Source organism: Triturus cristatus, chromosome 8 (assembly GCF_964204655.1).
Source record: "Triturus cristatus chromosome 8, aTriCri1.1, whole genome shotgun sequence".
NCBI lineage: Eukaryota > Metazoa > Chordata > Amphibia > Caudata > Salamandridae > Triturus > Triturus cristatus.
Window position 1 is genome coordinate 1,007,472,022 of NC_140591.1, and position 13,358 is coordinate 1,007,485,379.

The 13,358-nt window shown below is 39.7% G+C and overlaps 1 protein-coding gene across 1 annotated transcript in view; it reads left to right on the top strand.

Moving 5' to 3' along the window:
* CFAP47 (cilia and flagella associated protein 47) overlaps positions 1 to 13,358 on the top strand; it is a 2,697,962-nt gene that overhangs the window by 793,290 nt on the left and 1,891,314 nt on the right. The window contains exon 37 of the mRNA XM_085622577.1: positions 11,472 to 11,584. Within this exon, the coding sequence (XP_085478703.1) occupies positions 11,472 to 11,584 (113 nt within the window). The remainder of the gene's footprint in view (positions 1 to 11,471; positions 11,585 to 13,358) is intronic.

The following is a 13,358-nucleotide window of genomic DNA, read 5'->3' on the forward strand; positions in this document are numbered from 1 at the left end:
AATTTAAACGTTTGGTGTCTACAAAATGTCCCCTATCCAAGAAAATGTTTGGGAGGGCCATTAAGCATACTTAATCAGTATGAAAGAAATCCTCTCCATGCACCAACACATTACTGTGTGCTAACCAGGGTCTTCTTCAGTGATTGAGATTCCAAATAGTAACATTTCTGGCAGTTCTTTCAAAGAAAGGAGGTCTACAATTTGTTGCTTGATCTTGAAAACAAGACCAGTTTTGTGCTGCGTCTCAAGTTTTACTTTAGTTAGACCTACATGCTTAACAGAAGAGCGCACTTGGGATTATTCCTCAATGAAGAGGGATCCCTTGTGGGACTGTTCAGAATTGCACAGATTGTGCTACTGCCAGTAGGTAAGACATTTCCTGAGAGGATCTACTGCAGCATGTAAGTCTAAAATAAAAATAAGCACTCCACATTGCTGTACGCATGTGATGGAGAGACAGCATAGTAATTCACCCTAACGAGAAAGAATACTCTCTCCTCAGGATTTCATATATCTGTAACATTTATGTTAACAAAATAACAGGGCCCAAATGATGTGCTGGAAATAGCAAATATTGATTCCCTAGCACTGTGCATCCCCCTTCCATTTGTCAAGTAGGGTAAGTGAATAAGAAATATATATACTTGGTAAGAGAACAGGCTTATCAGCAGTGGATATTTACACCTAAAAATGGACACCACCTACACCATCTGTAGCCAGAAAGGGATTTAATCCTAAAAATCCTCCAATGGTTCACAGAGAGTGAAAATTGTTTCTGCCCAACTCTTAGTCTAGAAGAAACTCAAGTTGGTACAGTTGAGGTGGGTACAAGATGAGATATCTTCAAGACAGAGAACTAGGAAGAAAACACGCAGCCTAAGCAGCAACCAGACTTTTAAATAAGTGAGGCCAGAGAAGTTTAACTTCAGGAGAAGAATAAACTATATCTCAATACAGCCTGGCTTTATAAGTTTAAAAGACATGAATTCTTCATATTTAAACTCACTATTTCTAATTTTCGACTTCCCCTCAGGAGGCCAAAGAAGGGATAATAACTCTTCCACACTCATCAGTTAAGACTAAATGCTCAGAATTACCCACTCAACTAGGTTTTGAGCCTAATCTCTCCATTTCTGACTGCACCCAGCTACCAAAACATATACACAAAACAGGGACTGACAGAGAATTTGATAAGTTTTATTCAATCAGCCAGGAAGATTTGTTCATTTACCCCATTCAGGGTGCAGGCAGGGTCACATAGACCTGCGGCCAAGCTATCCCCATTAGAGTCACAACTGCAGAATACATAAAATACCTGATCCATTCTTAAATAATTAACACAAAAAAACATATTATCAGCAACTTGGTCCTCATATGCTAGCTTCAAAAGCTATAGATTTTACTCACAACGCCCTTAACATTAAATGCCAAAACTATGCAAAGAGAAGAATATAAAAACACTACAGGAGAATAGATGTCTCAGAATAGGTGTCTCACTCATACTCTCTGTCATGTGGCAAGGTCAGGTCTGAGAAGAAACCTTGCCATTTTACATGTGCATGATTCTTAAGTTGCCTTCTTATTCTACACAATGACTTTTGACACACATTTCCTAGAGTGACAGTGCAGGATTAGTTTCTCTGAAATCAACATTGCTTACAATTCGACTTCATAAGTGCACTATCGCGACAACTTGAACATCTAGTACAAGGCCTGAACACACATTGCGCAAATGTTGGTGTTTTGTATTCGTCCATGAGGCAACATGTCTATCACAAAGACAATAAACAATGTTGGCCTGGCTGAAGCCTCGACATGGAAGCACGGATGATGTTATTGTAAATACAAACACATTTCCATGCTCAAATTAGACGAGCACTCACTCTGATGTCATTGCGAGGTCGTTGCTGTGTTGGAGTCTTAGCCCAGCGGATTACTGTTTACTCTCTGCAAGGAGGGATGTCCAACTTGTGACCAAGACGTAGACCTTCATATCTTGCCTTTAGGTAAAGGGGAGTTAGATCATCCAGTAGAGGATTAATGGCAGAACAACCACCCTAGGCACCTAGATAGGGGAGTGCATGGTAGGAGTACACTATACACAGTACTTATATGCCTGCATATATACACTTTTTTAGCATGATGGTGGCATCATTTATCCTTTTCACTATTCTTATATTTCTAATCACTTTTATCTGCTTCATTTAATAATCATTGCAGTTAATATATTTTATACAAGAATCACAATGGTTCAATAAATATTGAAAACGCCCCTTTGTGTATTACTTGTGTACCTTTCTGAGTGAGCACGAGTAACTGAATGAAAAGGTTGTAGATCTGTTACCACGATTCCTTGGGGAGTCAGGTTTATCATGTTCTGAGGTTGACCACAACATTTGTTACCTTGCTAGGGTTAGGGGTACATAAGGTGGCACTGTGAGCTAGCAGGTCAATAGGCCAACATATTCTGAGTGACTGTATGAAATCAGTCTGGCATCATTCCAACATTTATGTTTTCCAACAAACAGTTCCTCCTGAGAAAGTGGAAACCGTACAACACAACTGGAGATATGGAAAATATGGACATTCGTTTAACACTAACCTTAGTTAAAATGACCAGCTATGTTTCAAGAATGTATAACTGAAAAACAAATGTAACAAAGTTAGTTTTCAGAAATGTTGTCTTGTCTGAAATGTATATATTACTATGGATAGGTTGCCAATTTTACTATGCTATACATCTGCTAGTACACTTTTTGTTTTCTCAACAAACATTTATTACCCTTCAATGCACAGGATCCATAATTCTCATCTTGTCAATGCTAGGATGAGAATCATTTGCCTAGAGAATCCCAAAAATGCTGACTTAGCCTGGAAGTTCCACAGAAAAGCATGAAGCTGGAATCCTTTTTGGATTTTCCTCGCTGAAAGTTTCTCACTGAAAGTTGCTGGGTGGCCTCTGGGTTCATATGAAAACAACTGTTCATTTTTCCTTTAACGGATTAACAAATTTTCATGAAAATTTCAAGCATTGACTATAAAGTAAGTGTCACCCTCATCGCTGGGGAGGCTACCCTGTGGGCATCATATTCACACCTATGAAGGGTTGCAAATCTCAATTTTCTTTAGTAGAATTGCCATCATAAATATCCAAATTCATCCTAGGTCACCAAGCGACAATACTGTTGTAATGTTTGTGTGTTTACCTTTCTAAATTGCTGACATTTTTAAGTATTAGGAAACAGCATACTCTCAACCTATTAGAGTTGCATCAAGGGTCTTCTGGCATCCCAATAATGTACCAACTTGAATTTACCCTGGAATGTTGGACTGGGTAAACATTGATAAACATGACTTAAAAAGAGTGTAAAAATGGCAATTGAGAGTTAGTTATAAAAACACATTTGGACATCCATTGGTAGTCTCTCACTCTGAACCACAAACAAATGGCTACTGTTTTTTTCTGAAAAAGTTGGATTGCCAGTTTATCTCTGGGGAATTGACATTTGAGAATGTTTATGGACAAAGGAGGAAAACATGCCTGTGGTTAATTTATCCGACCTTGATTGGGGACTGAGAATTTGAATTCAACCCCATGAGAGGAGCACAGCGTCACCCCTTTAACCTAATGCTAGTAGAATTCAATCCAACACCACCAGGCAGGCACAATATCACCTCTACAACTCTGTGCTAGTATCATCCTAGGTCTCTGACCACCGTTCCACAAGACGCCATCAAGTCATAGGATTGTGTTTTGTAGTATTATGGACCAATCATCTGTTAAATTATTGATTAAATCTTAGTGACAGCTAAGAAACCATAGTACAAAAGATGGTTGTTTGCATTTGTATTGGTTTTACTGAAGCAAAATTAATGTTTTGTAGGTTTCTTCATCTTTTTATCAGCCTAGACCAAAAACAGTTACTATTCAGCAGAACACTCCTGATCCCTTGCTCCAGACTTGTGTGATTTATGCAATTCTATCAGTGAAAAAATGCTTAGTAGTATGAGATTCCATTTATGTGCACAGAAATAGCCTCAGAAACGTATCACACGTAACACCTTATAAATCTTAGAATCTTCAAAACACTCTGAATCTTTTGAAACATTTAAGCTTTCCTATTGTTCGTGACCAACCAAAAGCTCTAGGGCCTTTAATGTTAGGACCTGTGAGAAACAATGAATTAATCTAAGAACCTGTGATAAAAAATGAGGCAGAATGAGATTAACGTAATTTTTTGTAACACATCATGAAAACCTGACACAGCAATACATGTCCACTATGCAAGTCATATAAGGTGTATGTTTTATTCAAACATGGCTGAAGACCATATAGCCAGTTGTATATGTTTGTCGGACGAGATCAAGTGCTGGAGAGAGTAAGCACACCCACCACTCAGAAAATATTTAGAGAATCAATGTTGCCTAATTGATTTCATAATACTCCCATGGTGGATTAAGATTAAGGGTGAATCTGATTTTTGTAGGCAGTGTTCGGATCAGGTGGCGAGTTTCCTCGCGGGTAGTGCTCCAGAAATGGGATGGTGGATTACTCTGTAGGTGGTCTATGCCGAGGGAGCGACAGCTGCACAGTGTGTCTACAAAGGGGATAGAAGCAGTTCAGGTGTCAAGGATTGATAAAATAAATTGCTAGCAAGGGGATCATATGTGAACCTATTTAAGCATCAGTTAGATAGTTGTCAAATAGAATTAATCAAGAGACGGACAGAAATGCTTAATCAAATAGATTTGTTAAGAAAAAAAGAAACCTGTATACTCAAAACAATTCAAAGTAATAACTTACATTGTTTGAAATAGAGAAATTCAGAATTGTATGGTACATTAGGAATAGAAAACTTAACATACATTAATCATGTGCAGTAAACCAAAGATCTTATTAAAACATCATAGAATAATACATGGCAAGCCCACTCAGTTAATAAATGGAATCAGTCTTTTGTATGCATCAATTAATCCAAGGATGCAATAATGAATGTGTGAGAAGTGGAGCAATGTCGATGTTTCGGTCTCTTATGTCACAAGCACACACGATCATCCTCAGGACAATAAATGTCAAAGGAATTTCACGATGACCCACAATAATAAACGTAGCTGGTACTAGTCAGCTTAATGTTGTACTTTATATTTAACAGAATGAGTGAGTCAGGTAAGGGCTAAGTGTGTGTATAGTGGCATTTGGAACCAAGTAATTACTAAATTCAACTCAATTTGCTGGTACACGAGGTGACTGGCTATTGCTCTCGCTATATAGTTTCAGCAGAGCTTCATTAAATAATTATTTATTATGGTGGATCTTTGGGAAACTCCGTTAATGCTTATGGTCCTGAGGATGATCTCATGTACTTGTGACACAAGAGACTGAAACGTACACGCCAATTCACTGTTTATCCAGCAGTTTTGCAAGAGGATTTGTTAGCTACACATGCAGAAGTTAAGCTAAGTATTGAGGGTTTATCTAGTCATAAATGACTCTTAGATATGTGGAAGTGAGTGTTCCAAGGGTGGTCAGGTGAATTGTTGGGATAAAGCAATGCAAGTTATGTAGACCCATATTAGTAGAACTGTGGCTTTTCATAAGGATACCTAATGCGCTGTCGCAACTGGCATGACTCGTGGGTGTGGGGGCGGGGGGTCACGCATGGAGGGAGTCGTGCAGGGGGGGTTAATTTTAAATACATTTTAAAAATTTAACTTGCCTCGCGGTCCGGTCCCGCGTCGTTCCGTGTCCTCTCCTCCACACAGGAAGCTGGCAACCTTCCTCCCCTCCCCTAAGCCAATCACAATGCTGCAATGGGGGTATTGTGATTGGCTGGGACGCTGACTGCACAGGCGTCTTTGGGGATGCGTATGACTGGTTTGGTCAGCCCTGGGGACGACCAAACAGTCAGCGCCCACCACAGTGGGCAAGACACTCCTCCTCTGCCCTGGAGCAGAACCCCCCCCCCCAAATAAAACCCTTCTGCTTTCTGCAGTGCGAGAAGCAGAAACATAAAATGGTATTTATAATATCATTTTATGTTTCTGCCTCTGGCACTGCGAGAAAGCAGTGTGCCAACGCTCCTCCGCCCACATGGAGGAGCCGCCTCTGCTAATGCGTACCCGCATCTGTTTACTTTCCAGACTTACATTTCAATGATCCAGAGGTAACAGTGGAGTAAATTTAAGGAAGTGAAACAACACTATCAGTTTTCAGTCATGCCGTGATTGCAAGTGGCTTTGTATTGGTGTGATTTATCGAACCAAAAAAGTAACAATAAGGTGGGAATCATTATTAATTTGATGTGATAAATAATGCCTTTTATGAGTTTCTCCATTTAAATGGGGATTAACATGAGGACTGTGGTGCTTGCACACCAAAATACTCATGTCCTAAAATTTACCAAGCACTTTCACCTGGTAAATTTTGGCAAGTCTGACCATCCTCAATTTATTTAAGGAAGCATGTAAATGTTGATACATTTTGACAAACTCATAATTATTTTAGCTGACCAAGCAGTGGTTTGCAGTCTTGCCAACTTGTAAATAAATGTCACCCTGTGAGGAGAAGACAGGGCCTTGAAGGGAGAGGTGTCTCATGCCAGAGCTACCTTAGAGACACACTGCTTTCAACCAAGCCGCCCCGCCCCCATTTGCAAAAAAAACATAAAAAAGTGTTGCTGAAGCTGTTGCAATGTACTGAGGTGTTTTTACATCCCTTAATGGACATTAGCTACTTACTGCCTCCATAGAAAGCCACTTTGTGCAGTGGTTTCCAGCTTGTCTTGCCTGCCAATGTGTGATTTCAGCTCTTCACAGCCTGACCGCGTGACACACTGTGTTGCCGTGTCAGTTGGAAGCAGTGCTTTAAATGGGCCGGTGCTGAGTACCGGCACTTTTTTATTTTGAGTACCTGCACTTCTTAAGAAAGAGACGTAATACCTTTAATTGGCGAGTACCGGCATTTCTCAGAAACAGGCAGGTAATCTGGTACAGAGTACCTGCACTTCTATTTTCCCGTTTCAAGCACTGGTTGGCAGGTATGCACGCGGTTGCCAGAATGGCACTCGTAACTGTGGCTAAGGTGTGGAGGAAGGAAAGGTTGTAGTTAATAATTCTTTCTTGAAAAGAAAAAGGGGAATGGCAATATATTGTCAAAGTTTAGGCCACAGCGACTGACTCCAAACAGAGGTAACTCCGTTCCCATAGGGTTCAGACAGACGGACATAAACCATGAATATATATGTGCATAATGTTTACATGTTCCGGAACATGGAGACGTGTGTGCGGAAAGAAGTTGTAAATCTCTGCTGTGCTAAAGTGCAAAAAGGAATGTTTATGACTGACTCGGACTCTAATTTTCCACCGGCTCCTCCAAGTTACCTAGAAGTAATAAGCCCATGCTGCTGCAACAATTACACCCACGCCCGAGGAGGACTAGAGCAGGCGTGTGTCAGCTGCCTGCAGAGGATCTATGGAAAAGCGCGTGTACTGTACACTGCAAATTACTTGCAGCTTTTTGAGGTAAAATGCAATGTTACCTCAGCGCTTTATTGTGAAATCTAGATCATTACTTCCCATGTCACACTGTGAATCAGATCTGCTTTAATGGAACTGACGACAAACTGAAAAGATGTAGTGCGAATTGGAAGAAAACAAAACGCGTCTTTTCCTTACTCGCGGAACAAATAAATAATGTGTTAATGGCTTATTTGTCTCGGGCCTTTGCCATAAATGTGGAATATTTATCCTAAGCTTAATTATGTTCCTTTGGCACAAACTCGGGACGCATTAATGGGAAGGTCCCTGCGTCCGAATACATAACTCTACAGCGAGAAAGGGACTGGAACCCATCCATTCATTCGAGTGTGGCACTCTGTTTTTTCAATTAATCTTCCTTTTTTCACGCAATAACCTGAAATCTGCAGATAATATGACGTTTAGATTATTTTCCTATTTTTGAAGTATATATATTGTATGCAATTTCTCTAATGAATATGCATGCACAGCGTCTGCTATCGAAATATTTCACTTAGAACCCATCTGCGGCTGGTCTGCTCTGGGTGGTATATAATTTCAGAAAACGGGAGAGGGACCCCAATAACAAAGGAGAGGGGCACCAGATAAGACCTCAGTCAAGAAAAAACCTCCTTGTCAACAAACCATTCAAACCGATGCACCTTTCATACCAAGGGGATGAGGATGGACAGCAGCAGCATAAAACACAAATAAGAAGAAATAAATCAGACAAGTTTATTAGACATGATAAAAACGATGTACACAATCAAAAATGTTGATAATGCAACAGAAAACAATTTCATTGTATCAGTGTATGAGTATTAAAAAACATTTAGTACAATCAAAATTAAAAACGACCTATACAGTAATGAAAAACACAACATTAAAATTGGAAACAGCATACAAGGAAGATATTATACTTGTAATCCTATTGACATAAGGAAATCACCAAATCAAAAAATTGCATTAATTGTGACCCGAATCAGTGTCCTTTTCGATTATATGTCACACAGACCAATATTGCTAGATTTTAAGTGGTTTCCTTTTTAAAAGCATCAACGCGTTTCGGTGGGCCTAGATTCACAGCCAGCACCTTCTTCAGGAATAGTATAGTACAGTCCCAATAGTTAAAATCCTATAGAGATACAAAAAGACATTATGTAGTCCCAATAATTGTAGCCCTATAAGGAACATAACATAAAAACAATTATTATTAACATATTGTGTCTCTACCAATAATTATCAGTGTTATTTCTTCTTAAAAAATGCCAGCTGTCCAAGAGCATCCTCCGTATTCCATCCATTCTCACCCTATCCAAGCAACAATCAAACTCCATTCATATCACACCAAGAGGTGTATGCTGTTCCCAATTTTAATGTTGTGTTTTTCATTACTGTATAGGTCGTTTTTAATTTTGATTGTACTAAATGTTTTTTAATACTCATACACTGATACAATGAAATTGTTTTCTGTTGCATTATCAACATTTTTGATTGTGTACATCGTTTTTATCATGTCTAATAAACTTGTCTGATTTATTTCTTCTTATTTGTGTTTTATGCTGCTGCTGTCCATCCTCATCCCCTTGGTATGAAAGGTGCATCGGTTTGAATGGTTTGTTGACAAGGAGGTTTTTTCTTGACTGGGTGGTATATAAGACAAAAAGTGGACAAACCCCTTCATTTAGAAAAGGCCTCAGGCAGAACTCGCAGAAAAATTGTGGCTGTTAAAATGTACTGCCATACTACTAAACTCAGAGAGGGCTTAAGGTATTGGCAAAGTGGGCCTTGGCCCAGGGCCCCAGCCTTTCGCCCCCCCCCCCCCAAAGAGCCAGCTCTGTCCTTTCCCTGATGACCTTGAATTATTGTTAACAGAATATTTTAAATACCGTTTTTCTTTATTTTTTATGTCGGTGATGTATTGGAGTCTATTACATACATTTGGCAGAGAATTATTCGTTTTTCAACATCATGCAACATCCATAAAAACAGTTTCTTTTAGATCAAAACAGACCCTCACCTATGAGAAACAGAAGGGGGTCACAAAGACTCTTAGCAATAATATCAGTGAGCTGCTGCTGATTACAATATTGAAAACACGTCACTATCTCTGAATATTAGATGTAAATTCATTCAGAATTTGGACCAGTGTGCCTGTGACATGTCAGTGGCCGGGGCATGAAAGAGCTGAAATAGAATCATAAATTCAAAGCTGTTACAAACAGGGGCCCCCAAAACGTGTTTGGTCCATGGCCCCCGAAATCCTTATGTTCCTGAATAAACTAACAGTAATTATTGCAGAATAAAATCATTTTAGATGAAAAAACTGGGGGGAGTTTGATGGGTAAAAGGCCAAAACTTAAAGGTAGTACAGCACTCTATCTAGGTTGATTTTTTCACCTTCTGTATCCTGGTCAAGTCCTTTAGCAGCAATGAAACTAGGACCAGGGTTGTTGTGGGAGGGCTATGGCAGTCTTTCCATCACTTTTAATCGCAAAGTGAACCAGCTGAAATTAGCACCACTGTTATCTCCTTCGTGGGCACCAGTGGTTAAAGTCTGTCTGAAGATGATAGAGGCTTGGGGCTTGAGATGAAGAGAAGTCCCTTTCTCAAGTAGAGAGTTGATGCATTTGGAAGTAGATTTAGTGAGCATGAGCCTTCAAGGAGAGGGTGCGCTACAGTATTACTTCTTTGATCCAAGGGACATTCCATTTACATCTATGGCAAATAACTGCCGCGGCGAGATGGAAAAATGTACAGGAAAATGTGAAAGAAGCAAAAGTGAATTTGACGTGCCGTATTAAAAGAATTGGGTTAGATCAAGCCTGCAGTTCAAACAGCTGATGCTAGAGAAAAACATCAAAGGATGTTAAATATTTTAAAATATTTATAGTTGCACATGAAGCACTAAGCACTTTCCATGATATAAGTATTGTTGCAGCGTGCTTGATGGGCGTGGACTTTGAGGATCCTTTGTTATATAAACAATTAATTGAAATGTATTTTGGCTTATCTTATTTCACGAAAAAAGGAGCATGATATGGGAAATAATCATTGATTGGAATATGTGAAATGGGTTCATTTGATGAATCCTCTGCTGAAAGATCTGAGAGAAAAATGTGGCCTACTTCCTTGTAGTGTGGTAATATAGAAGGGATGAAGTATCTGATCAGCATGAAAGGAAAAAAGGTTGAAGTGACATTGAATTTCCAGTGCTTCAAAAGAGTCTGTATATAGCTTTCAGAATGGCTGTAGAGCAGTCCCAGAGTTATTAGCGTGCCAATCAAAGCGGCAAAGTTTGACCCAGTTAGTTGCGCGTGAATCGAAGGTGTAGCAGGTGAGCGTCTACTTATGCTCCCGCATCTTAAGCGTGAAGATCATGCGAAAGACACAGGTCGCAGAAGTCAGTATTTAGCCTATCTTCGTTTTATAGATGTGGCTAGCAGCATAGTGATTTATAAAATTAAAAAAAAAAAATGTATTTAAAAATTATACATGGATGCAGGTAGTGAATGACTGTCATCTGAAAAAGAGGTTTCAAGGAAGCAGATCATATGCTATATTTGTATGGTTTTCTTATTCTGTTCTTCACTTTTATAGATTGTTTTGAGGTATTATATTGAGGTAACACTTCCTACAATAAAATATAAACTAAAATACAATATTATGTAAAAATAAAGGAACAAAGCGAATATTTTTCACCGCCAAAATTGAACTTTAAATGGTATTGAGTACTTGTGTTTTCTGTGTTTAAAGTGCAGCAATACCCATTATACTATTGCATGTCTGTCCATGGTCCCTCCCATTAGTAGTACTAAAAGGATGAGGTATCACCGGTGAAAATTAAAGAGTGCACTCTGTTTTAAGGAATCTGTTATTTTGTCACACTAAACACCTTTCAGTATTTTTACATTTATTACAAACAATGAGGTTCCTTGTTTATATTTTGTGCACAGGTCCGTTTGAAAAACCCAAGCTCGAAATCTTTGGTCTATAACGCTACAGTTTTAGGACACAATTCTGCTGATTTCAGATTGCCAAAAGGAAACACAGTGATTCTTCCGCCAAAGTAAGTAGCCTTTCTTCTTACACCTATTGGGGTTCACAATTCTGACTGTCTTTCGTTTATGATGGGTAGACAAGAGCGGAAACCCCAAAGGGTAAGCAAGTCTACTTCTGCAGTGTCTAATTCAAAGTCACCATTGCTTTTAGACAAATATTCAAAGAAATGATACCCTAAGTTGCAGAAGATTATCAAAGGCCACATTGCAGGCCATAAGTAAAGTCAGCAGTCATCTTTTTACTATAAAAGGCTAACATATATATTACACGGCGCCTGTCTCACTTCACATTCAGTACAGCACCTGCCAGTGTATATATTTATTATGATTGTAAAGTGCCTCATATAATCACCTGTCATCTTTGCCATTGAGAACAAGGACCCTAGAAGAGTATAGCCTTCAATGTGCTTTCAAATGTCTAAGTTTTCATTCTCACCTAATAATTTTTGGTAGACTGTTCCACCAATGAATTCCCCAATCGGCTTCACACAGCGGAAAGGTTTCAAGTCTCTGGTAACAAAAAATTCCTTTCCTCTGACCAAAGGTCCTGTGCTGACTCATAAGGTCTGTTTTTTTCATCAAGGCCTCACCTTCCTTGCACTGGAACAGTATGCAGAGGCATATCAATTTTACATGGCCTGTCACACTGGAGTGATCCTGTAAATGAACGTACATGCCCTTCGATTTGAGGCCAGCTGAGAAATCACACCCTTATGATACTGGCTGGTTTGGCAGTCACGTATATGTCTTTATGGTCAATATATATATATGCCATCTGATATCAACCTTCAATGTTTCCACAAATATAGTGCAGAAGCAATTTCTAGTTCTGACCTACAGGGGCCAACCAACTCCAGAGAGCCTGTAACATACCTGCCTGCTGCTGCTGATCCCTGCTGGAGTGTGTCCTAGCCCCAAAGTGGTGCCCCCAGGTTCTGGACCATTGGTGTCATCCAAAAGTGGATCCCTCCTAACAAAATTCAAAACCTGGGATTTAGAACATTTTCCAGAAAAACTCAGAAAATTGGCAGGAGACTGGGACCTACCTGGAAGCCGATTCGAGGAAGGTGCATTGCTAGTGGGATAGACCTTCCAACATCTCCCATTACCCTCTTCTCCACAGCAGCAAATCCTCTACAGTGGGATCTACCAATGACTGTATTTGGCCTAACAGACAGTTCAGCAGTCTGTTTGCAAAGACATACTGTGGACATAGGAATGCATTCTGCTCATTGGTTACCATTGGCTTTGTAGTTTCTCTGGTATTGATATATTTTATAGATTCACATGCTTGAATCTTCCCCGTTATCATGGACTTCCACCATGACGGCGGGGAAGATTCAAGCATGTGAATCTATGAAAGATATCAGTACTGGAGAACCACAGTGTATAGGTAAGTAACTAGTTTTTTGTCAAATCACATTTGCTTTTTTTTCCTCGATTTGCTGGGTTTATTTTCTTTAGCTCGCTCAGCTTGTGTTTGTCACTCCCATACAGCATAGCCTTTTTACCATATTTCTGACTGACTCCTTCCATGCCTCTACCTGGGTCCTCTTTTCAGGAACTATTGTTTTCTTTTTCGTGAAGCACTCCATGAGGGTTGCAAGTGCATGTGATTTCCAACTGTCTCTCTTGTGTGCCTCTCTTCCCACCCCCAGCACACCAAGTTGTTTTCTCTCCCACGTTCTGCTGCCCCATGCTCCACATTGTTGACAATCGCCCAACTCCCTCCCCCTGACGTGTTGCCTTGCCCTCTGGCTGCCCCCCACCCATGTGTATGTA